Below are 27129 nucleotides of genomic sequence, written 5' to 3' on the forward strand. Positions count from 1 at the left end.
TACTGGTCTCGGAAAATGTGGCAATTTTTTTTTTTTTTTACAAACTTTGGATTTTTTTTCACCACTCAATAAAAATGACCCTATACATGTTTGGTATCTACGAACTCGTAATGACCTGGAAACTAATAATGGCAGATCAGTCATACTCCCGGAAGAAGCTGGTGGTGAAACGCGTCGGGGGGGATGCTGTAGCGGCTATTTCTCATTTGGAAACTATGCTGGGCCCGAAGCGGTCCTTCATCAAGCTGCCCCGGACCCGTCCCAGCCATCCATCAGCGAGGAAGCACCTTGCAGGTCTGCACCACAGTCATCTGGAGACCAGGAAGCTGGTCGCTCAGATGTTCCCCTGTCCAAGGTCTCTGCCACTGGTTTTGCGGGCACTTCCCGCCAGCAGCGGCAGAGGACCTCGGACAGGCCCGTCATGCCCGAGTTCGTTGAATTGAGCTCGGTCTTTCAGAGTAGCCTCAAGGCACTCTCCGACAGACTTGAGAGTGGTTTCCTCCTTTTGGACCAACGCTACAAGTCTATCGAGGGTCGCCTTGAGCGCCTGGAAGTCGACCTCGCCAGACCAGCGCATCATTTCTATACACAAATAGCTCGGGACACGGCGGAACACCTTAGCCCTGAACTCCAGCTGACTGTCATGCAGGCCTGCAACAATGCTTTTATGCAGGCTATGCAGCAGAGTAGGTATATGCAGCAGTCAGCGGTGGCATTTCCACCGGTGCCACCGCTGACTCGATTCACAGCATTACCTACTTCTGCTGCATATCACTGCACGGCTACCACACTTCCAAGCCACGCCGGACACCAATATACCGCCCCAAGTCCGAGTGCAGCTGGACACTTCCCCGCCAACACCATGCCAAGCGCTGCTCCTGCCTGGCCCACCACTGCTGGCGCCACCACCACCGGATGGCCCGTCGTCGCCACCCCTGCCTGGAGCACCGCCACCACCCGGAGCACCACCCCTGACTGGAGCAACACCACCGCCACCACCATCACCGGGAGGACCACCCCGGTATGGACCGCCACCGCCAACACGCCTGCATGGACCGCCACCACCACCACCTCTGAGCAGCATCAGCTGGGGGACCCGCATTCACTATTTATGGCCCCTGCCAGGCCATCCACCACCACCATGCTACAGCAGCTACAGGATCCTGGCAGGCGGTCCACAAGCTCCAGGCGGTCCCCCAGCTCCAGCAGGTCCACGGCCTCCAGGCGGTCCACAGGCTCAAGGCAGTCCCCGGGGTCAAGCCAGTCCTCAGGCTCCAGGCGTTCCAGGTAGGACAGCAGCATGCCGATGGGCCACCATCATAAAAAAAAAAAAGAGGATTCTAACCCTCCCTACTCCCTCACCTCCCATTTCCCTTGCCTCTGCTGCCTTCCCCCACTTCTTTGGTTCCTCCTTCCCCTAGAACCCCTTCCTCCACCCTAAGCTGTTCCTCATCCTTCCACACCCCCAGTTTCCACCAACTGACCTCAAGTAAATTTTTTTTTTTTTTTAAATCTTAAATTCTTTTATTTAAATAAAGTTTAACGTTTGATTTGAAAATATTGTTTGGTTATTGTGTCTTTCGCCGCCTGCACACACTGCGCCGTTCACTTTATGTTTTTGATACCTCATAGCTCCAGTACTGACACGTTTCTTGTGTCAGTCCTGGAGCAATGTGATGTCAAAAACACAAATATATGACTTGTATTTTCATCCACCAGGCTCTTCAGTCTGCTAATATTGGTCAGACTGATGGTGGAGGGTGCAAGGCATATCTATTCTCACCTTTCCAGGTGTCATAAAGAGTAAATTGAGGATGGTGTGTTTTGCCCATCCCCATTTCACTCTTTGTGACACAAGGCCAGGGGATCCTAGATACCTTGTCATGAACCACATCATCTATACAGTCTGTGGCAAATAGACTGAATAGATGATGGAGAAATTACAGGCCATATCTACAAATACCCTGGCCTGGTGTCATAACTATTTAGCACACCTGGCCAGGTGAGTATACCTATGAGTTGTAATCTGCAGCGTTGCTTCAGTCTTCATTATCTACTGCACACAGACTGTAGAGATGCTGGAGGTTAACTCCTATGTGTATTCACCTGGCTAGGTGTCCAAAATTTCTGAAGTCAGGATATGTTTTTTGGGGGCATCATCAATTCATCATGACACCAGGCCAGGGGATTGTAAAAGTTGTATAAACCTTTATCATCTCTCCAATCTGCGTTCGACAGTGGAGATACTAAAACTAATAGTGTTAATCACATGGTCAGTTATCAGACAGAGTGAAGGATGTTACTGCATCCCAAAATCAATATACTTAGGCCAGGTGATATAAATATTAGTTGTATAATCTACACCTTCTCGCCAATATGCCTTATGAACATGGACTGGAGAAATGAGGAAGGTCATACAACCTTTATATGTAGGGTCACATGGTCAGGAGTCCTAGTAAAGTCAGGAAGCACAGCATCCTGATTTCACTGGACACCTGGGCAGGCAAGTAGTGGAGTGTATTAAGATACAGTACACTGGGAAAAAAAAAACGGTATTATATTATTAACAAACAACAAAGCTATTACACCATTTGATCCTGCCATGCTACACGACCCACATCGGATAAGAAGTCCGCAAATTGGTCCCTCATTTGGGCAACTTCGACTGATGACCGAAGAGGATGCTGATTAAAATCTGGCAAAGGGTTGGCAGCAGGTTCATCCATGTCAAAGTTCGGCCGCTCCTTTGCCATAACAAAATTGTGCAGAACCACGCACGCCTTCACCACCTCATCCAGTTTCAAGTTTGAGATTGATGGCGGTGCTGAGAATTCGCCATCTGGACACTAGAATGCCAAAGGCGCACTCTTCAGTCCTGCGTGCCCACGTAAGCCTGTAGTTGAATACTTTCTTGGAGTGGTCCAAGTCACGGCTGGAGTACGGCTTGAGCAGGTTTTGGCACATCTGAAATGCCTCATCCCCAACCACTACAAATGGCAGTGGTGGAGCTTGGGTTTGGGGAAGAGGCCGTGCCAGTGGAAAATTGAACTGGTTGCCGTACAACCTCCGGCCCATATCAGAGTTTTTAAAAGTCTGGGAATCGTTGCCCCGTCCGAATGCCCCTATGTCTACCGCCACAAACCGGCAGTCTGCATCCGCAATGGCCATGAGTACTGTCGAAAAGTACTTCTTGTAGTTGTAGTACTCAGAGCCACTTCTTGCGCGTTTTGTGATGCGGATGTGCTTCCCGTCCACCGCTCCTAGGCAGTTTGGGAAATTACAGACTGCCCAGAATTTGTCCGCTATTTGAAGCCACTTTTCGTCGGTGGGCAAGGGCAGAAACTCCGGACACAGAACATCCCACAGAGCCCTGCAGGTGTCGGCAACAATCCCGGATAAAGTGGAGATTCCCAGCCGGTACTGGAAATGCAGGGATGAAAGACTCTCTCCAGTTGCCAGGAACCTGCAAAACATAAAAAGAAAAAAAATTTATATTTCTGTCTAGGGTATTAATAAAAACACTGAAAATAAAAAGTACATGGCATAACTATTTTGCATGGTTTTTTAATACAACATAGCAGAAAAACATTTTATAAAAGCTTGTGGTTAGTACATGACAGAAGAAAAACCATTATGCAAAAAAGCAATTTCCCAAAAATAATGTTAAAATTCATTACCAAAAAACACAGAATTTTTTAGCCACCCAAAAAAAAAAAAAATGAAAAAAAACATGCAAACATAAAAACATTACATACCGTAAGGTGACGAGGAGCCTTTCTTCGGGAGGAATGGCACGCCGGAGCTGAGTGTCCCGTCTCCGGATGATTCCTTCAACCATAGCCAGCAAGTCCAGGAAGCTTTGCTGGGACATCCGGGTATACTCTGCAAATTTCTCCTGGAGCTCGCTGTACAGCGTGTGATACGCTCCACGGCTTTCCCGGAGTTCAATTATTGGATTCCTCCAAAACCGACGCCGCTGCAGTCTATGCTGTCTCTCCCTCTGTTGCTGGGAAGAAAAGGCATACGCCTGAGACAGCGCAATGTCAAGATCCAACTTGAATCGGAAATTATCCAGACGCAGGTCCATCTTGAAACCGGAAACAGCAGCAAAATCTGAGGAATTCATATTACAGGGTCTATATAAAACATTGCAATAACACACGCCCACTGGTGTCCCATTGGTGTACTCTTTCTATTGCTTTTAAAGGAATGTGAACTGTCACGCCTAGAAACGCATGCGTCAAAAAAACGCAAACGCATGCAAAAACGCATGTAAAACGCAAGAAACGCTGCGCTTTTTTGACGCATCAGCGAACGCATGACGCTTAAAAAACGCGCGTTTGTATTGCGTTTGCATGCGTTTTTCGTTGCGGTTTTTATGCGCACGATGCGCTGCGCAAAAACATGCTAATGTGAAACTAGCCTAACGCATCATTGTGCAGGACGGGCAGCAGCGATGAAGCGTCGATAACTTCTGCATGCGCTGATTGGCTGCAGCGGTCATGCACCATCTTAATTGGAAAGGGCAGGGGGTGATTGATAAACGAGCTGAAGCAGGCGAGTCTGTATTTTTGTTTTAGACCAAACAGAGGGATGAGAACAACCCCCGTGGGGCCTGTGAGCCACTGGGGACATTGCCTCCATTTTCATCCTCACATTTAGCAAAGCTGTCTAGAAGAAAGACTTTCCTGCCCACAGCAGAAATAGAAACCAGCCGTGACTGGCTGCTATTGTTAATAGTTTCAATAAAAGCGCCACATAGTGTTATACCACCAGCGGCTGGTGAACATCGAGGACGGTATATGGAGGAGAGCCCAGCCGCTGGGCGGGAAAACGCTGAAAGATCACATGTACATTAAAGCTTCATTGTCCCACTTTCTCCAGGTTTCAGCTCTCAGGCTGAAGTCCCTGAATCTCCTACAACCACAGTCACAGGACTGCCGCCATTACTATTCTCACCACAGAGATAGAGAGCGTCCACGACTGAATAAGGGCGGGAAAGTCTGACCATGCGCAGTTCTCTCTTTCGTACGTCGTGACGTCGAGGATCGGATGGAAATGAGGCGGAAGTGTGAGAGGCTGTCACTGCGCATGCCCGGGATCTCAATGTCAGCTCTGCTCGCACAGAGGTTAGCGCTCTTAGTATAACGCAGGCGGGGAGGGGGGTGGACGTGTCCATGACGACAGATAGTCGCCGCTAGAATACCGGCTATGTGTGTTTGAGGGGAACGCAGAGAGCGGGGCACGGCAGTGCCATTAACTCTGCGGGGCTCGCACCAGCCTGCCAGCAATAGCCGAGAGTCCTAATAAACTCAGGAGCCTGCTGCTGTTTCTTGGGGGCCATGTGTCTTAAAAGGGATGATTCTGTCAGGGTTAATAGATGATAGCTATGAATGTGTGCTAATCATTGAGGTGCGGTGCCCACCCCAAGCTTATTGGGTTTACCCGAGGTGCGGTGTCAGCCCCAGGGCGTACCGGAGGTGCGGCGCCCACAATGGGCGTATGTAGAGGTGTGGTGCCCAACCCGAGCATACCGGAGGTATAATGCCCAGCATGGGTCTACTGTAGGTGTGATGCCCACACCGGGCGTATGTAGAGGTGCGGTGCCCAACCCGAGCATACCGGAGGTGTGACACCCAGCACGGGCCTACTGGAGGTGTGATGCCCACACTGGGCATATGTAGAGGTGCTGTGCCCACCCCGGGCGTACCGGAGGTGTGATGCCCACACTGGGCATATGTAGAGGTGCTGTGCCCACCCAATACTATAATATCACTGAACCGGCTGTGATACGTGGGAATAATTATGGGATTACTGCCAGTAAATGCACTTTTCTATCCCTTTTGTCGTACAGTTGATGTCCTCATTTCATTTTGTGGAAGGGTCTTTATAAAGTTTCAAATGCTTTTTAAGGGCTCGTTCAGACTAGCATCATTGTGTTAAAGGGGTTGTCAACTACTCTGATCAGCAATTCCCAGTTACTGTATGTCCCAGTGTGCATGGAACCAGCCTGTACTCCCCTCTGGTAAATCGCTGGAACGCTGCCGGCTTGTCGTTACTCCAGGTGACCCCTGCAGCCAATCAGCAACCTCTTCACTCTGGCATCCAAAAGATGTGAGATCTGCTCTGTTCTCTGACCGCTTCCAGGTGTCGGCTATGTCCGAAGGATGTGAGAGTGACGCAGACGATGATTGGCTGCAGGGGTAACAATGTCACGGGAGACCGGACGGTGCGGCAACTGCATCGGAAGTAAGTATGGGCTGTTTTTATTTTACACTGGGGAATATGACAATTGAGAAGAGGGTTTCTGACTTGTGAGCAGCCCTTTAACCCCCTATACCTTGTGTGTGCGTATACAAACCAAAGTACGGATGAAAATGGATTTTTTTTTAAGTGGCTGATTTTTGCATACACTTATTGGAACCCGACTTGCAGCTAGAGTATTATGGCTGCATGTTTGTCCTTTTTGTGTTCTAGTTACTTTTCTTTTTTCTGTTTTTGAATACTCGTTAACATTTTTTTTAAAAGATTCTTCAAATTAGCACACGTAGGTCATGAATATTCTGCCAAAGGAAAAAAAAATATTCTTTAGTTTTGTCTTTCTGAGTTAAAAAGTTGCTTAAAAAAAAAAAATCAAAATTTCCCTGAAAGTGTCGAGAAACTTGCACAGAAATGATAGACGTATATTAAATCCCTGTGAGGGTGGGGAACTTGAGTATATTTACGCAAAAATGTAGCGACTTAATAAAAAAAAACACTGAAAACAAGACAAAAAAAAGCAGAGTTGCTATATCGAATAATGTCCAGTTTTTTTGCATGGTTTGTGAAGCTGTTCTGCTTACAAATCCACATCAAAGTGATCTTAAAATGCTATGTGATGTGGTTTTTGGAGCAGACGCGCGCACACTGATCATTTCACTGTAAAAATGACTTGGTAATATCATTCTCCAGGTCAGTACGATTACAGAAATATCAAACTTGCAAAGTTAATATTTTGAGTGTGAAAAAAAATTCAGAAATAATAAATAAATAATATTTTGCTTTTGTTGCCATTTGCTGTGACTTTTTCTTTACATTTTTGGAATATGGACCTGGTCTTTGTGCCCCCAGTAGATGCTTTTATTGATGTCACTTTTGCATACACTACCGTTCAAAAGTTTAGGGTCACTTAGAAATTTCCTTATTTTTGAAAGAAAAGCGCAGTTTTTTCCAGTTATATTTTTAAGGGTGTTTTTTTTTTTTAACTTTTGCACTGTATTCATTAGTCCCCTTAGGGGACTTGAACCTGCGATCATCTTATTTACATAGCAGAAATTACTTGCTCCTATGAACACCAGCCTTGGGCTGGGGTAATAGGTATACCATCATGACAGGCACAGGGCTAAACACATTGGTGAGTTGGGGAGTGTCTGGAAAATAAAATTGGGCCCAGGAATTGTTTTTGGCATCTGGGGTGTTCTCTATTGTGTCAATGTGCACCTGAGATTATAGCCAGATGGGATCAGGTCTGCGAGTTGTATCACTGTGTGTCTGAACGCCTTGGACTGATTCTCCTGAACATTTGGATGGTGTCTTCCTCACACCGTTACAGTCATTGCTGTCATACTATGTATGTTGCTTTCTATAGCTAGGATATTACATGACCTTCTGTAATCATCGGGTCATTCTGTTTTTCTTGCCTAGGGACACTTTTGGCCTGCAGCATGATGCATGTAGCCTGGGGGGCTCTCCGAACTGGAATTGGGGTGAGGCATTCATTAACCCGTACAATGGGCTCACTGTCTGCTAAAATGGCAGAATACAGAAAAATGTGGAAACCAAGTCAACCCAAGGACTGGACTGTACAATATCAAGAGAGATGTATCCCGCTTTCTACAAATCAGCTGGTGAAGCATTTATCAGAGGTCAGTAAGTTAGATGGAGCCGGCGTTCTGCTGTCTGCACCGATTCTTCATATCTGCCTATTATAGTCAACATTTTCCTGGCTATCGGGACAAATGGGGCATGCTGGAATAATATAATATGTAAGAGCAGTAAAATGCATATGTCCCAATGGACAAATTTAAATAAGCAATAACAAATGGTAAAGAAAAATGAATTAATACAGATAATGGTGATTCCAACAAAAGTGCCCCCAAACACCGTATGATACCCACACAGTGAGTACCTCCAGTCCACGGTACCTTCAACACACAGATGATATGATTACCCTACCACCCCGGTCAATACCCAATACAAAGTACGGTGACCCCAACACAGTGTGATGCCCCAATTTTGATACCCACACAGCTCTCCGTACAGTGTAATGGGCCTCACACAGTCCTCCGTACAGTGTAATGGGCCTCACACAGTCCTCCGTACAGTGTAATGGGCCTCACACAGTCCTCCGTACAGTGTAATGGGCCTCACACAGTCCTCCGTACAGTGTAATGGGCCTCACACAGTCCTCCGTACAGTGTAATGGGCCTCACACAGTCCTCCGTACAGTGTAATGGGCCTCACACAGTCCTCCGTACAGTGTAATGGGCCTCACACAGTCCTCCGTACAGTGTAATGGGCCTCACACAGTCCTCCGTACAGTGTAATGGGCCTCACACAGTCCTCCGTACAGTGTAATGGGCCTCACACAGTCCTCCGTACAGTGTAATGGGCCTCACACAGTCCTCCGTACAGTGTAATGGGCCTCACACAGCCCTCCGTACAGTGTAATGGGCCTCACACAGCCCTCCGTACAGTGTAATGGGCCTCACACAGCCCTCCGTACAGTGTAATGGGCCTCACACAGCCCTCCGTACAGTGTAATGGGCCTCACACAGTCCTCCGTACAGTGTAATGGGCCTCACACAGTCCTCCGTACAGTGTAATGGGCCCCACACAGTCCTCCGTGCGGCATCAGGACCCAACATACAGTTGTGGCCAAAAGTATTGACACCCCTGCAATTCTGTCAGATAATACTCAGTTTCTTCCTGAAAATGATTGCAAACACAAATTCTATGCTATTATTATCTTCATTTAATTTGTCTTTAAATGAAAAAACACAAAAAGAATTGTCCTAAAGCCAAATTGGATATAATTCCACACCAAACATAAAAAAGAGGGTGGACAAAAGTATTGGCACTGTTCGAAAAATCATGTGATGCTTCTCTAATTTGTGTAATTAACAGCACCTGTAACTTACCTGTGGCACCTAACAGGTGTTGGCAATAATTAAATCACACTTGCAGCCAGTTGACATGGATTAAAGTTGACTCAACCTCTGTCCTGTGTCCTTGTGTGTACCACATTGAGCATGGAGAAAAGAAGACCAAAGAACTGAGGACTTGAGAAACCAAATTGTGAGGAAGCATGAGCAATCTCAAGGCTACAAGTCCATCTCCAAAGACCTGAATGTTCCTGTGTCTACGTGTCTACCGTGCGCAGTGTCATCTAGAAGTTTAAAGCCCATGGCACTGTGGCTAACCTCCCTAAATGTGGACGGAAAAGAAAAATTGACAAGAGATTTCAACGCAAGATTGTGCGGATGTTGGATAAAGAACCTCGACTAACATCCAAACAAGTTCAAGCTGCCCTGCAGTCCGAGGATACAACAGTGTCAACCTGTACTATCCGTCGGCGTCTAAATGAAAAGGCACTGCATGGTAGGAGACCCAGGAAGACCCCACTTCTTACCCCGAGGCATAAAAAAGCCAGGCTGGAGTTTGCCAAAACTGACCTGAAAAAGCCTAAAACGTTTTGGAAGAATGTTCTCTGGTCAGATGAGACAAAAGTAGAGCTTTTTGGGCAAAGGCATCAACATAGAGTTTACAGGAGAAAAAAAGAGGCATTCAAAGAAAAGAACATGGTCCCTACAGTCAAACATGGCGGAGGTTCCCTGATGTTTTGGGGTTGCTTTGCTGCCTCTGGCACTGGACTGCTTGACCGTGTGCATGGCATTATGCAAATTTTGCAGCATAATGTAGGGCCCAGTGTGAGAAAGCTGGGTCTCCCTCAGAGGTCAAAACACACTTCAAAAAGCACTAGAAAATGGTTTGAGAGAAAGCACTGGAGACTTCTAAGGTGGCCAGCAATGAGTCCAGACCTGAATCCCATAGAACACCTGTGGAGAGATCTAAAAATGGCAGTTTGGAGAAGGCACCCTTCTAATATCAGGGACCTGGAGCAGTTTGCCAAAAGAAGAATGGTCTAAAATTCCAGCAGTGCATTGTAAGAAACTCATTGATGGTTACCGGAAGCGGTTGGTCGCAGTTATTTTGGCTAAAGGTTGTGCAACCAAGTATTAGGCTGAAGGTGCCAATACTTTTGTGTGTCCCATTTTTGGAGTTTTGTGTGAAATGATCAATGTTTTGCTTTTTGCTTCATTCTCTTTTGTGTTTTTTCATTTAAGACAAATTAAATGAAGATGATAATACCAAAGAATTTGTGTTTGCAATCATTTTCAGGAAGAAACTGAGTATTATCTGACAAAATTGCAGGGGTGTCAATACTTTTGGCCACAACTGTAGTTTTCAGTGCAGTAAAATGGTCTCCACTCAATCCTCCGTACAGTATAATGGGCCCCACATTACCTTTCACAATTTTAGTTGGAGAGAATGTATTAAAGAGGAATAACGCGTCCCTTCCAATAGAAGTGAATCTTGTGACAACTTGGACACACACATGCTGCCTTCAGGTATTGCGTTGCCAACACAAGGTGAACATTTCAGGGTTTATTTTGTAGAGCTAATCTGGAGTTTTGTACCACCCCAATAATACCTTATGTTTCTTCTGACTTCCAAAAAAAATCAATTTTCGCCTCATTGTATGAGTTGCTGAGGGATGCGATGTTGAAAACATTTTGGGAACAGGATAACTGGCATCTACTGACTGAAACAAAATTTGAACACTCAAGTCCCCTATTTAGATATAAAGCTCTTCAATAATGTTTTTCTTCATGGAGTTTTTCTTTCACAAAGATTTTGACTTCAGAGAATCAGGGAGACAAAAAATGATATAGCCAACCTGGTCTGCTGAGCTCAGCGAATAGCTGCCGCTCTGCCGTCATGGTATCACTGCTGCAGCATGTACACAATCACTGAGGCGAGAGGACTAAAAGCTCAACTTGGGTGTTGCTTCTCCTCCCTGAGTCTCTGGAGCGAGTAACTTTGAAAATGGACAACCCCTATAAGGGCTTACCATGCTGTAATAACTGTTAGGCTGTGTGCACACGCTGCGGAAAAGGTGCGGATTCATCCGCGCGGATTTTGTACAATCCGCAGGTGAAACCGCAGGTCAAAAGACCTGCGGTTTTACCCAGGGCTGTGGAGTCGGAGTCGTGGAGTCGGAGTTGGTGCTCATTTTGGTGGAGTCGGAGTTGGAGTCGGTATAAAATGGACCGACTCCGACTCCTAAAATATATAATAAATTGGGTACAGTAATTCAATGCAGGATGTGCTGAATATTTATTCACAGGAGTTTGGGAAAGTTATGAAATGTCCTATAAATGGCTGTTATATTCCTGATCTAAGGCTACATTCACACACAGCGTTTTTCCTGTGTTTTTTGAGGATACGTTTTTCAGCTGCAAAAGTTGATCATCTTTTTAAAAAACTGCTCACCTGAAAGGTTTTTGAGCTCATAGATAATGTTCTCAATAGCAAAAGCAGATTAGAAATCTGCTCTATCTGTCCATTTATCCATATCGTATCTGTACCAAAAAGAATGAAAACCAGGTAGTACACCAATATATATTCTGTTCTATCTAAATATCTTGATTATTGGATCATAAAAATGATTAAATGTCTGAGGTTCACATTGTACTACAATAAATTTTTCACTTAAATATAAGCAATATGTGTGGGAGTTGGAGTCGGAGTTGGAGTCGGAGTTGGAGTCGGAGTTGGAGTCGGAGTCGGTGTAAGGGAAATTGAGGAGTCGGAGTCGCAGGTTTGGCTAACCGACTCCACAGCACTGGTTTTACCTGCGGATTGCTCTGCGGTTTTGCCCTGCGGTTTTTCATCTCCTCAATGGAGGAGATGGCAAACCGCAGGAGAATCCGCAGAAAGAATTGACATGTCAATTCTTTCTGCGGATTGAAAACCGCAGATAATCCGCGCGGAAAATTCCGCACCGTCTGCACTGCGGTTTTTGATTCCCATAGGGAATCATTGTACTGTACACCGCAGCAGAAACTGCTGTGGGTCCGCAGCGGCCAAAACCGCTGCGGAACCGCAGCAAAATCCGCAGCGTGTGCACACAGCCTTAAGGTTTTATCTCGGGCTGGTTAAAAAGTGGTAAATGCGTGTGCATCAGGAGTTGGACTTGGGAACAAATTGAATTTTTTTATGAAGTCTGCAGGAAAGGGACCCAAAAAGCCCATGGTCAAATAGCCAGCCCTGGATGTGCGATGTAATATATCATAGGAACGATAACTTATATAACCCCATCACCATTCTCTTTCTATCTTCCAGGAGTTCCACTCATCAAATCAGATAGAGAAGCAGGCCTTCCTCAGTTTTGTAAAACACCTGGAAGTCTCCCTTCTTCAGCCTTACCACTCCATCCTGCAGGAGCTTCAAGTGAGTGATCTCCTCATACCTCCTAAATGTAGCCCACTTCATCGTCCTCTGTTCTGTGGTGGGAGTTAGTAACGTGAGAAGGCTTTATGTGTTAATTCTACGCCTTGTGGACTGTTTGTGAAAACTTTTTTCATGAATTGATAACCCATTTAAAGGACTAAATATTGAACAGAGAGGGGCCCAACTGCTGGGATAAGCAGCATTTGGCAGAGCAAAGCACTTTTATCCCTGATAAATGTAGCAGCAGTGCACATGCTTTACCTCATGAGACATGTGTTTCTGGTTGTTTCCCCTCCTCAGTACAAAGCATGAGACCTGATTTGCGTTCTCTTCCTCTTTGAAGAGGCCGTTCATTCTCCTGTGAACTTGCTGCTCAGTGCGTCCCACAAATCGGAGAATGCACCCACATTCCAACGATGAAGGGGAAGAATTGTCCCTGAAACGCATTGTTTGTTGACTTTTCTTATCTGACCTGGGTGGTTCCTAACTCATAGCGTGGCACCCTGTGGGTCACCACCTCCCACTTTTCATTGTTTTTCCTCTCTGAAAAGGAAATATGCATATTTAATTTCCCAGCGGAGTATTTCATGGCCTATAAGCCTCCTTACCCTGGCATGTCACTTTCCACAAGAGAAACAATACCCCTTGGACCCCAGTCAGATGCCTCTCATGCAGCCATATCAGATCTCATGCTTTGCACTGACGAGGGGCAACACCCTGAAACATCGTCAGTAAATTGAGATTCTGGTTTGGCTTTTATCCTAAGTCATGTGGCAAAGCTCGTTAAAGGATCAATGACCTTTAGGATTGCTACCACCAGTAGGTGGCGCTAAAGATAAAATCCTCTACTTCTCTGAAGAGACAATTTGCACATACTTTCAGATCATGGTAATCTTTTACAATATGTAGATACAAATATTTAGAAACAGACATAAAACATAGTTGAAAATGTCATGGTAGTAAAGTTTGTACATAATGATTGCACAGTTTTTGTCTCTTAGGTCCTGTATGATCCTATTAACCCTGATCGTGATGCCCTGCTGGAAACTGCTGGCCTTTCAGACTCCGAGAAACTATCCAGGGAGAAGGAAGTGCTGGAACGCTTGCAGCCTATTTTGGATCAGGGAAATTTTAACGTCTTGTCAGAGGATGCCCTGGCATATGCTTTAATAGTGCACCACCCCCAGGATGGAGTGCAGGTTAGGGACTTGATGTTGTCTTCTTTGGGTTGGACCCATAGCCCCGAAAATGCTGCCAATTATTTGATTCTGAATCATTTTCTCATGAATATCTCACGTGCCTCAGGGGTGTCTGTCATTAAGGGGGTTTCACATTTCCAGAAAAGCTCTGTCCCCCCCCCCCCCAGCTGCAGTTTTGTATTGATAAAAACAAACTGTGCTTTATTCCTCCTCCTCCCAGGATCCAGGCCCTAGTATCCGGTGCTGCATTCATTGTTGCATACAGAGTGGACGTCACGTCAACAGCGTTGCAGCCACTCAACTCAGCGGCTTTAAGCAGCTTGTGCTGTCTACTTTGGTCATAGTCACTGATCTCACTGGTTGTAGTGCTGTCGTTGTGACCTCAGCACTGCAGACAATCAGACACCAGAAGCAGCATTGGAGATGTGTCAGTGGACCCATTCAGGGTTAGCAAAGCTTTTTTTTCTTTATAAACAACCAGGGGACTTAAAAAAACAGAAAATCATTTTAAAGTTAATTCCTCCCACACCCCAAAGGCATAATGATGGGGAATTTAAATTGTGAGCCCCAATGGGGAGAGTGCCAATTATGTATGTAAAGCACTGTGGCAATAATGGCGCTATATAAATGAGTAAAATAAAAGGGAATCTGTCACCAGGTTTTTGCTATCCCATCTGAGAGCAGCTTGATGGAGGAGCAGAGACACTGATTCCAGCAATATATCACTTACTGGGCTGCTTGCTGTCATGTTGATACAATTATCATCTGCAGATCTAGCAGTTTCCTTGAGCTCTGTGTAACGCTGCCCACACCACCAATTGGTAGCTTTCTCTCTATGCATAGTGCACACACAAAGCAGCCAATCTGTGATGGGATGAGGCCATAGTGAGCTCATGAATATCCAGGACTACCTGGCAGCAGGCTTACTAGTCCTGTAATGACAATATCCTGGTGATAAAACAATGATTTTTATCAAAATTACTGCAAGCAGCCCAGTAATTGACACATTACTGGAATCAGGGTCTCTACATCATGTTGCTCTTAGCAAAATCCAGATGACAGATTCCTTATAAGACAATGTTAGTACCTAAGCACATACGAATAATTTAATAAACTCTTTGGTCGTATATTTAGCATTTCTTTTTCGTGATACATATTTTGATACCTGCATTACTGCAACATGTTTTTATGTATTATCAGTTTTCTAAAGGGAACATCCATTAGGTCACCAGTATGGGAGCCCCCTGAATCTTGAATAGAATGCAAGTGGCCACAGCTCCTTTCATGGTCTATGGGCTGGAAAGACGTACGGCGGGCTACCTTCAGCAGTCCCATAGACTGTGAAAAGAGCTGTGATGATGCATGCAAACATCCACCCCATCTACACTGCGGAAATGCTGTTCTCTGCATCAGCGGGAACCCCAGACTTACCAATCGGACATATAACGCATCTCCATTGGATAAATGATACGTTTTTATTAGGGAAAATCCTTGTAAGGCCACAATTGGGCATTCAGAGCCTCAATCAGAGTTCACCAGGGTCCGTCTGTCAATTTCTCAGATTCCAACAGCAGAGCCATCTCGCTGTCACGGTTGATGTGCCATCTCGCTGTCACGGTTGATGTGCCATCTCACTGTCACTGTTGATGCGCCATGTCTCTGTTGATACGCCATGTCACTGTCACGGTGGATGCGATGCGCCATGTCTCTGTTGATGCGCCATGTCACTGTCACTGTTGATGCGCCATGTCACTGTTGATGCGCCATGTCACTGTCACGGTGGATGCGCCATGTCACTGTCACGGTGGATGCGCCATGTCACTGTCACGGTGGATGCGCCATGTCACGGTTGATGCGCCATCATGGCTTGACTCCTGGTTACAAATATTATTATTTACCGTAACTTATTTTTCAGGTGCATGTTAACCTCGACAAATATGAGTACATCCGTTACTGGGCTCTTGGCCAGAGATTAGGACCACTTGCTTTGCTAATGAGCCCCAAGCCTCAAGATTCTTGGTTCTCCAGATCTCCTCGCACCCCACCAGAAAGGCAAGACATGTTTCTGGGTGCTCGTCATGTACAATGTAAATATAGAAGTATATACTGTAGAATACATGTAATGTAGGCAGTCTGTTTCGGAGCACACTATAATAATAATTGTTAACCCTTTAATTAGACTGTTTAGTTGTTTCTAATGCTTTATATGTAGTTTAGTGTTTATATGTAGTGTAACGTGATTTTTTTTTTTTTTTGACAGGCGATACTTTAAGAGAGTCATAGTGGCAGCCCGCCCTAAAAATTCTCATATGGTCTTAAAGTGTTTCAAAGACATCCCTCTGGAGGGACTAGAACAACTCCTTCCCATAGTAAAGGTCCGGACGTCAAGTATTGACCGCACATTAATTAACACTATGCTGCTGGTGAGCGGAGGAATAGTGTTTGTCAATGTCGGGATGGTGGTCCTCACAGATCTGAAGATTGGAACTTCTGTCCTGCTCTTCTTATTTGCTGGGTTTATGACATTTCGAACTTGGAAGGTAAGAAGAGAAAAATGATAATTTCTTGCAAACTGCAAAGGCTGCTATAAAGTGGTCGTCCGTATTGAGTGTACAGAGATCATGCTGATCTACATACATGACCACAGTGCACATGGCATCTCACCTCCTGGCATCTGCATCAGTGCGTCCATGAAAAATATCTACCCCATCCTGCTTGTTTTATGCATTTTTACTATTATTTCTGTAACAGTCACCAATGACCGAAAATGAAGGACTGAATTACTCTTGTGTGACCACATGCGTGCGTACACTGAAAAAAGTAGAAAAGCTACTGACCAAAGAAAAGCAGGGATCACCAAAAAATAAATCTTATTGGACAACACCAATATAAAAACACTTAAAAAGTCATTCAACATGACAAAGGCATACACAAGGCTCATAATAAAGCCAACAAAGCATCCCCCACGTAAAGAGAGAGTAACTGAACAGTTCAAAGTAATTTATTAGCAAATCAGAGTGACAAGTAATGGATTGTGATTATAAGTTCATATGGTATACTGTAAAAAATATCATATATAATTCAGGTCATTGTTAATATCACCATCCCCTATCTGTGACAGTAGTAATAGTTATCATTTACCTATAAATAAATCACAGTACTGTAGCAGTATGAAAAGGCATCTGAGATGTATATAAAAACCGAATAATGGGCAATAGAATTAATAACACAAAATTTGCATAAATGCCTCAGAATGACCTGAAAGGTAACCAAGGAATTATTTAAAGTAATCACAATATATGGAAACAACCCATAGTTTTGTCCATAACAATAAATGAACCGTGGTCTTAATAGACTCTAACCATATCTTGCAATACAGCAGACAGTGCAGGTAGAAGATAAGAACAGACTGAAATAGATCCAAAATGAACAAGGACCATAACAAATGAAGGTGAGACAAAAAGGTCCTGCCCGCACTACGCTAATAGCATACAATTACATGGGGGAGCTTGTGAAGTGCACATGCGTGCGTACAGTTATAGGAAATCTTAATGGCCGCCCCGTCAGAGACACTTGTATGAGCACTAACCCTGATCGTAAAAATGTCTGAAATCATATTACACTAAGGTAAAAAGATTTACACTTCCTACAGTTGGAAGTTTGTTACATTTGGTGGTGTTAGGCAATTGCAGAAAAGTCCAGTTAACTTAGCACTCCCCCCTATTAGTTCAGAAGTTAATTCAAACTTGGGTCGTGTATTGCATCTAAAGTTTTTTGGCGGTGTTATTCTTAAGGATATCCATCTGTCGAGCTGTTTTACTTTTGTAGGTTTTTTTTCCATTAACCAAGATTCCTTGGCACAATATCTATTGGGCGCTAATCAATGCTTTCCCTTCATTTTCATTAGTCATTTAGCTGTTTTTTTCTCCCTAACATAATGGGATTTAGGGATGTGGATTGACATGGTTAAAGAGAAATGTCAGTGTCTAAAAAAAATTATCACCTATCCATTGAATAACCCCTTCGCGACTTGTGCCATACTAGTACTGCTCTGCAGGAGGTGCGTTCGTGCCAGCCGCAGTACTAGTACGGCGCCACAATTGCGCGGCCTCACATGGAGCACCTCAGCATTCGCGTGTGTGCGTCAGCTTTTTGTGACATCTGACACCCCTCAGCAATGCCCATGATCGGTGCTAGCACCGATCGTGGGCATTTAGGCCCTCTGATGCCGCTGTCAGGTGTAACAGCAGCCTAGAGAAACATCGCGCAGGGAGGGGACAACCTGCGCACTTGCATCAGAATTACCCAATGCAATTGCGTTGTTCTGTTGGTCTCCATGGAGACCCCGGGCACCAAGATGTCCACGGGATCCTTCCGGGTCCTGCAGGGAAGGTGGCTAGTGAGTGCCTCCTGAGAGCAGGCGCTGGAATGCCTCCTTCCCTTGCTGTCAGATCCTGTGAAGCACTTTGGGGGTTCAAGGTGGTCAATACACATCTAGATAAGGTCCCAAAAGGGTCTAGTTTCTAAAATGGTATCACTTGTGGGGGGGGTTTCCACTTTAGGCACATCAGGTGCTCTGCAAACGCGACATGGCGTCCGCTAGTTTTTCCAGCATATTCTGCATTCAAAAGTCAAAGTCAATTCTTCCTTCTGAGCCCTGCCGTGCACCCAAACAGTAGATTTCCCCCACATATGGGATATTGGCATGCTCAGGAGAAATTTCCCAACAAAATGTATTGTCCATTTTCTCCTGTTACCCTTGCAAAAGTAAAAAAAAAATTAGGTCTAAAGGAAAATTTTTGTGAAAGAAAAGTACGGTAAATGTTTATTTTTTCCTTCCACATTCCAAAAATTCCTGAAGGGTTATTACACTACTTGAATGTGGTTTTGAGCACCTTGAGGGGTGCAGTTTTTAGAATAGTGTCATTTTTGGGTACCGCATTTTCCGGCGTATAAGGCCGGTTTCACATTAGCGCTTTTTCAGCGCGCGCACGGCCGGGGGTAGCTCCGCCCCCGAGCCGGCTCTCTGCCCGGCGTGCCCGCCCCTTCCTTGTAGCGCCGCCTCCTAGCGGACAGCGGCGCCTGCGATTGGCGCACCCTATCTTTAGCATAGGGTGCGCCGATCGTGCGCAGGCCGTGCGCTAGTTGCGCTTTGACCTGCGCTGCGCACTTTTGACGGTGCGCCGTGCGCGCCAAAATCAAACTTTTCGGATTTTGGCGCGCACGGCGCACCGTCAAAAGTGCGCAGCGCAGGTCAAAGCGCAACTAGCGCACGGCCTGCGCACGATCGGCGCACCCTATGCTAAAGATAGGGTGCGCCGATCGCAGGCGCCGCTGTCCGCTAGGAGGCGGCGCTACAAGGAAGGGGCGGGCACGCCAGGCAGAGAGCCGGCTCGGGGGCGGAGCTACCCCCGGCCGTGCGCGTGCTGAAAAAGCGCTAATGTGAAACCGGCCTAAGACGACTCCCCCCCCCCCCCCCCCCCCCAACTTTTCCAGTTAAAATATAAAATCTTCTTATATGCCGGGTGTCATCTTATAGGGCGGGTGCGGAGCAATCTGCATATGGTGGGGAGGGAGTGGTCCTGATGACGAAGGGAGAGGGCGTCTCACAGGAAAGGTGTAAGTGGAGTATCCCCCCTATTACTTCATTGGTGGCAGCAGTGCTCTCTGCGGGTCTCTGTGCTGGGGGGCAGCGGCGGCTCCTCTTTCAGCAGCGTGGGGTCTCTGTGCTGGGGGGTGGCGGCTCTTTGTGCAGCGTCGGGGCTGCACCAGCATTTCCCCGAAGCCCGATGGCCCTGGCAGCTCCAATGTTGAGATGCGGTGGCCTCCGGGAAAATGACTGCTGTGGCAGCGCATGCTCAGATTCAGATCTCGTCCTGAGATCTCGGGAGATGAGATCTGAATCTGAGCATGCGCTGCCCCCGTGGCCATTTTCCCAGAGGCCACCACATCGCAGCAATGCTGCTGCCGGGTCCTACGGGCTTTGGGGAAATGCCGGTGCAGCCCCTACGCTGCACAAAGAGCCGCCGCCCCCACGCTGCTGAAAGAGGAGCCACCGCCGCCCAGCACAGAGACCCCGCAGAGAGCACCACTGCCACCAATGAGGTAATAGGGGGGGATACTCCACTTACACCTTCCCTGTGAGACGCCCCCTCCCTTCGTCATCAGGTCCACTCCCCCCACCATTTGCAGATTGCTCCGCACCCGCCCTATAAGACGACCCCCCGACTTTTATGAAGATTTTCAGGGGTTAAAAAGTCATCTTATACGCCGGAAAATACAGTATTTTCTGTTATATAGGTCCCTCAAAGTCACTTCAAATGTGAGGTGGTCCCTAGAAAAAAAATGATTTTGCAAATTTGGTTGTAAAAATGAGAAAATCGCTCGTCACCTTTTAACCCTTATATCTTCCTAACAAAAGAACATTGTTTCCAAAATTGTGCTGATGTAAAGTAGACATGTGAAAATGTTATTTATTACCTGTTTTGTGCAATATGACTCTCTGATTTAAGTGCCTAGAAATTAAAAGTTTGGAAATTTTGACATTTTCAGAATTTTCCCCAAATTTCCATTTTTTTCCACAAATAAATGCAAGTCATATCAAAGAAATTTTACCACTATCATAAAGTACAATATGTCACAAGAATCCTTTCTCAGAATCACCGGGATCCGTTGAAGCGTTCCAGAGTTATGACCTCATAAAGTGACAGTGGTCAGAATTGTAAAAACTGGCCTGGTCAGGAAGGTGAAAGCAGGCTTCATCTCACAGGGGATAAGTGATAATTTTTAGGTTTTAGATTCGGTTCAGACTCTATCAAAGAGTCTAAACCATGCCAGGTAATGGGCGCTCAGCTGTAATCATATACATGTATTATAAATTGCAGTCACTGTTTAGATGCATTTAACACAATTGCCTATGCAATATAGATAATAAGGAGAAACACTCATGAACCAGATACAACACAAGAAGAAATGGGTCCAGACACCCACAGAGTATAATCCTTAAAATATTATTTATTGAAAGTATATTAAAATTGGAAACAACAATAAAATACAGAGGCTGCTATTTGCTAAGGTAAATACAGGGACAACATGCTCATGAAATAAAGCGCACAGTGTAACATCATAACCAACTTGTTGGATTTATACTATGTAGGTCTATCTTAGGCTAGGTTCACATTTGCAGATGGAGGAGCTGCGGAGGGATGCGGACTTCCTCCGTGAAGCTCCGCCCACTGTCGCACCTCTTCCGGTCAACTCCGCCTACGTCCGCATGCGGCCTGCGTACCCTATCTTTAACATTGGGTACGCAGGCCGTGCGGATGTATGCGGATGCCTCCGCATGCGTAGTTTTGACTGTGCGGCGAACGCATCAAAATTCCAACTTATCGCGTTTGACGCGGGTCGCCGCATCGTCAGAACGACGCATATGCGGAGGCATACGCATACATGAATGGGGGAGCCCGACAATACAGCGCTCAGCTGTGATCGGAGGTATAAAGTTTACTGTGGTGAATTTCAACTGTGCTCAACTCTTCTCTGCACTGTGTGACTTCCTCACGGTGCTAGCGGTGATCTCACCGAGGTCACCGCAGTTCAGCCCGGCTGGGAACGCAGACTCAGTGACATCACCGCTAGTCACTGACGCTGCACTCCCAGCAGCTCATTCACCACTGGTTCTCAGCCTGGATGGTCGCATCTTGGCACTGTCGACTTTCCCTCTATTGGTTAAGAAAATTACGCAGGAACCCACGCCATTTTTTTTTTAGAAAAATAATCTTTTATTAATTAAATACATGTACTGTATTTTGCACACACGCTGTACTAATTGTATTTTCTCTTTCCCCCATGACGGCACCACGGAGAGAGAGGGATCCGCCCTCAGGGACAGGAAACCTACAGATGAAAAAGGCGGTACCTCTCTCCCACATCAGTTGGTTTCCTGTCCCTGACGGGGAACCTACAGCATACCTGACAAGTCGTCGTAGGATTCCGGGGACCGATCCAGTCCGGTGATAGGCAGCGGGGCTCCCTGCCTCGGCTGGGTCGAGGCCTCGAACAGGCTCCCCCCGAAGCACCACCACTGGGGTCGGCGGGCCTTTAGGGTGAGTGGGGAGAGGCAGTGAAGAGGCGTGAAAGTCTGCCGATCCCAGGAAAAGGGCAAAAAAAAATATATATATATATATATATATATATATATATAAATATATATATATATATGGCCTCCTGCAGTATAGTGACGGCGGTCACTACTTGGGAGGCCCGCTGAGCCGCAAGGCGGCACGTGCAGGTGGCGGTGGTCACCGGGTGCACAGGTCGGGGCCAGCCATACAAAGGGGCAGCGCTGGAGCGGCGCAAACAATGGCAGGCCCGGGCGACCCGGAGATAGCGGTGGCTACCATGAGGCGCAAGGTGCGGACGCCGCTACAAGCGTCAAAATAGATTGGGCCGCAGTGCACCACTGGGAAGCCGCAGCACGCATGGGCGGCAGCCACTTCCGGGGGCGCAGGGAACGCTGGGAGAGGCGGCGCCGGGAAGAGAGAAAAAAAAAAAGTACCGCTCACATTTAAAAAACCCCATTAAGGGGTAAGGAGCATCGCCATGAGCGGAAAGCAAAAGGAGACTCGGCGTTCCCCGAAGCAGGGGCCTCGGCAAACGCAGGAACAGCGCCAACATTCACAGCGCCAGCGCAACTCTTCCCAGCAACGCAGCAGCGACGGTCACGCAGGATCACGGCGCAGCCAAAGTTCCACCATGGCGGCACAGCCAGGCGTGGACTCAGCAGTGGAAATAATCCCTACGCCTGAGACGGTACCTCTCGTTCCATAAGGAGGGTGAGTGATCTCCGTGAATGCCCGCTCGCTAATATGCGGTTAATTTCTGTTTTCAGGAGCGTAAATGCACGACTAAATCTAAGCACATGATATGTGCAATATGCACGGAGGAGCTACCCCCTATATGGGAGAAAAAGCTTTGTGCGGCATGCATAGAGCAAACAATTCAGGAGGAATCCCCGAGATTTGCTTCAGATCTCAAAACCCTGGTAAGGACCCAGGTCGAAGACGCCCTTAAGGGTGCTAGATCCTCAAAAAAGAAACGTAGGTCGCCAGAGTCCTGTGTTAGCGAGTCAGAAAGCGAACTGTCGGACTCAAGTAAATCATCCTCCCAATCATCATCATCATCATCATCATCCTCAGAAGGGGGACGTAGCTGCTTCCCCATCGAGGAAACAGACACCCTAGTAAAGGCGGTGAGGACAACAATGGGGTTAGTAGATGAACTGCCTAAGAAAACAGCCCAGGATCTGATGTTTGGTGGGCTGGAACAAAAAAAACGGAGAGCTTTTCCTGTCAATGAGAAAATCCATTCCCTAATTAAGCGGGAATGGAAAAAACCTGACAAAAATGTCCTCTTGACACCCAAGAGGAAATACCCCTTCGACGACCCGGCCTGCTCCTCATGGAGTAAAGCTCCTAAATTAGATGTGGCAATTGCAAAAGCTTCTAAAAAATTTGCCCTGCCCTTCGAGGACATGGGAACCCTGAGGGACCCAATGGACAAAAAAGCAGAAGTCTTTCTAAAAAAATACGTGGGAGTCGGCGGCAGGGGGGCTAAAGCCAGCCATAGCAGCCACGTGCACGGCGCGTGCCCTGATGGTCTGGCTAGATCACTTAGAGTCACAAATAAAGGGGAAAGTCCCAAGAGATACAATGCAGAGGTCAGTTTCAGTGATGAATGGGGCAGCAGCCTTCCTGGCGGATGCATCAGTAGACTCAACCAGGCTGGCAGCCAGAATAGCCGCCTTCTCAAATGCCGCAAGACGCTCCTTATGGCTGAAATGCTGGCCGGGAGACTTACAGACAAAGACCAAATTGTGCTCAATCCCGTGCAAGGGGGAATTTTTATTTGGGCCAACATTAGATGACATCCTGGAAAAGGCAGGGGACAAGAAAAAATCTTTCCCCGGGTTCCCCAGTCAGGCATACAAACGGCCTTTTCGGAACAGAAGGTTCATGCGACGAAAGCCCCCAAGAGGGAACAAAGAAGGATGGGAAGATAGGAGAAATAAAAATAAGGGCTTTATGTTTAACAAACCCCCCGACAACAAAAAGCCACAATGAAGGTACTCCCCAGGTCGGGGGAAGACTTTCCTGCTTTCTCCAGGCCTGGGAAAAAATATCCGCAAGTTCTTGGATACTGGACATAGTGAAGGAAGACCTGAGGCTAACATTCATTTCCCAACCAAACGACTCCTTCGTAATAACACCTCAAAGGACACCACAAGAGCAGCTGGGCCTACAACAGGAAATAGCGATCCTAAGAGACAAAAACGTATTGCAAGAAGTCCCCTACCAAGACAGGGGCAAAGGCTTCTACTCCCCTCTTTTTCTTCGCAAGAAACCAGAAGATTCGTACAGGGTGATTATAAATCTCAAAAAGCTGAACAAATATCTAGAAGTGCAGCACTTCAAAATGGAGACGATAAAATCCTGTATAAAAATGCTTCCCCCAGCTTGCTTTATGGCCGTATTAGACCTGAGGGCCGCATATTATCATGTGCCTATTCACAGGGATCACAGGAAATATCTCAGAGTAGCGGTGATGATTCAGGGGGAGTTAAAACATTTTCAGTTCAGAGCCCTCCCCTTCGGCCTAGCCATTGCTCCAAGGGTATTTACGAAGGTAATGTCAGAGGTAATGGCCCCCATAAGAGAGCAAAACGTCCTGATAGTCCCGTACCTGGACGATCTATTAATAATAGGGGTCACCTTTCACCATTGCAAACAGCAGTTCGACCTGGTCATGAAGTCACTACAGAGCCTAGGGTGGATGCTGAACTTGCCCAAGTCCAGACTCGTACCAAGTCAGGTGCAAGAGTATTTGGGAATCACACTGGACTCAATCGAGCAGAAATGTTACCTTCCGAAAGCAAAGGTTCAAAAAATGACGCAAATAACATCCCAAATGATAGCTTCCCCGAACACCACCCTAAGGAAAGCCATGTCACTGTTGGGGCTATCACAGCCTGCATGCCAGCCGTCCAATGGGCCCAGAGCCATACTCGGGGCTTGCAGTGGGAAATATTAGATGCAGACTTTTCCCTACACGGAAATTTAGACACGCAGTAAAACATCTCGCCAGAAACAAGGCATTCCTTGACATGGTGGACAGCTCCAGCCAACCTAGCCAAGGGGGTTCCTTGGGCATTGCCTGCAGCAAAGATCCTAACCACGGACGCAAGCCCTTGGGGGTGGGGCGCACATCTAGGCACCCAGGTGGCACAGGGGTCCTGGGATCAGGGAAAAGAGTATGCTTCCTCCAATATGAAAGAGCTACTGGCAGTGAAACTAGCCCTCGTTTATTTTCTAGATTCACTACGTTCCCATCACGTGAGGGTCTTCTCGGACAACCAGGTAGTAGTAGCATACCTAAACCACCAGGGGGGCACCAGGTCTCGACCATTAATGGAGTTAACAAAGTCCATCTTCCACCTGGCATAACACAATCTAGAATCCCTGACAGCCCTGCACATAAAAGGTTCAGAAAATCGAACGGCAGACTTTTGAAGCAGGACACGTCTAAAACAGGGGGAGTGAGAACTAAGCTGGTTAGTCTTCAATCAGATCGTGAAACACTGGGGTCAACCAGAGAGACTTATTTGCGAACAGTCAGAATCGGAAGCTGAAGACCTTCTGCTCACTCGATCCCCGGGGGGCCCAGTAGCCCTAGATGCCTTCACGATACCCTGGGATTATCATCTGGCCTACGCCTTCCCCCCCAATATCTCTCATTCCCTTAGTACTGAGGAAAATACGGGAGGACAAGGGGACAGTAGTGGTAATAGCGCCCTTCTGGCCACGGAGAATTTGGTTCTCCTGGCTGAGAAGGATGTCCGTGACAGACCCATGGGTTCTACCAGAAAATCCAGACCTGTTATGCCAGGGTCCAGTTTATCACCCGCACATAAAAAACCTACACTTGACAGCTTGGCTTTTGAGAGGGAGCTCCTAAGCATCAGGGGCTTCTCATCAAACTTGGTAACCACGCTACTACAGAGTAGAAAGCCAGTAACCACCAAAGCATATGGCAAGGTGTGGAAGAAATTTATTTCAGTGTCAGGTTCCGACCCAACGGGCGAAATCCCTGTAGATAAAATTCTGGAAATCCTACAAAGGGGGTTGGAGAAGGGGTTAGCTACCAGCACCTTAAAAGTACAGGTGGCGGCCTTGGGAGCTTTGTATAATCATGATCTAGCCAAAAACAGATGGGTTAAGAGATTCATTAGGGCCACAAGTAGATCTAGACCGATCTCTCTACATACTACCCCATCCTGGGATCTAAACCTAGTGCTAAATGCTCTAACCAAACCTCCCTTCGAACCCCTAACGAAAATTCCCTTAAAAATATTGTCACTTAAGACCTCCATCCTGGTGGCCTTAACTTCTGCCCGCCGCGTTAGTGACATACAAGCTTTGTCGGCCCACTCACCCTTCACGCAAATCCTGGATGATAGGGTAATTCTTAGAACTGATCCAGCGTATCTCCCCAAAGTGTCGTCACACTTTCATAGGACTCCTGAAATCTCCCTACCCTCTTTTTGTCCCGAACCCAAAAACAAAACAGAAGAGAGGTTACACACTTTAGATTTAAAAAGATGCCTGGTCCAATATTTGACAACCACGAGGGAATTTAGGAAGGATAGGGCTCTGTTTGTCTGTTTTCAGGGTCCTCGGAAGGGGCAGAAGGCATCGAAGTCCACACTGGTGAGGTGGATAAGAGAAGCCATCACCTTATCCTACTCCTCCTGCGGGGCGGCCATCCCAGAGGACGTAAGGGCCCACTCAACCAGGGCAGTGGCATCATCTTGGGCGGAGAAAGCCGGCGCTTCAATAGATCGGATATGTAGAGCTGCCACTTGGTCCTCCCCCTCTACATTTTTCAAACATTACTGTCTAGACCTAACCTCCTCTTCAGATCTCACCTTTGGGAAAAGGGTTCTGGAGGCGGTGGTCCCTCCCTAGATGTACAGTCTTTGTAATTCTCTCCGTGGTGCCCTCATGGGCGAAAGAGGAAATCGTAGTTACTTACCGATAACGGTATTTCTCTGATCCCATGACGGCACCCGTACATCCCCTCCCTTTCACACACAGGTGTGCACATAAGAGTGAGTTAGTTAGTGTTAATACTTAGCCACGCGGTGCCTTTGTTAAGCTTAATTTGATTAACGTTGGATTTTTTATAACAGTTTGAGTTGCAGCTGAGAGTTCTGTGTAATACTCTGTAAACCAACTGATGTGGGAGAGAGGTACCGCCTTTTTCATCTGTAGGTTTCCTGTCCCTGAAGGCGGATCCCTCTCTCTCCGTGGTGCCGTCA

The 27129-nt window shown here is 46.7% G+C and overlaps 1 protein-coding gene across 4 annotated transcripts in view; it reads left to right on the forward strand.

The window, feature by feature from the left end:
- The first annotated feature begins 4975 nt into the window (after window positions 1–4975).
- TMEM143 (transmembrane protein 143) overlaps window positions 4976–27129 on the forward strand; it is a 46927-nt gene continuing 24773 nt past the window's right edge. The window contains exons 1-6 of one of the 4 annotated variants that reach the window (XM_073571153.1): window positions 4976–5129; window positions 7684–7904; window positions 12448–12555; window positions 13557–13754; window positions 15670–15806; window positions 16015–16294. In XM_073571153.1, coding sequence (XP_073427254.1) covers window positions 7704–7904; window positions 12448–12555; window positions 13557–13754; window positions 15670–15806; window positions 16015–16294 — 924 coding nt within the window. In that variant the 5' untranslated portion in view covers window positions 4976–5129; window positions 7684–7703. Of the gene's footprint in view, window positions 5130–5180; window positions 5540–6112; window positions 6250–7683; window positions 7905–12447; window positions 12556–13556; window positions 13755–15669; window positions 15807–16014; window positions 16295–27129 lie in introns of those variants that run through there. The other 3 variants (XM_073571154.1, XM_073571155.1, XM_073571152.1) reach the window with 3 other exon arrangements.

The sequence above is a fragment of the Dendrobates tinctorius genome, unplaced genomic scaffold (assembly GCF_039654945.1).
Source record: "Dendrobates tinctorius isolate UK_male_01 unplaced genomic scaffold, ASM3965494v1 ptg000028l, whole genome shotgun sequence".
In the NCBI taxonomy this organism is placed as follows: domain Eukaryota; kingdom Metazoa; phylum Chordata; class Amphibia; order Anura; family Dendrobatidae; genus Dendrobates; species Dendrobates tinctorius.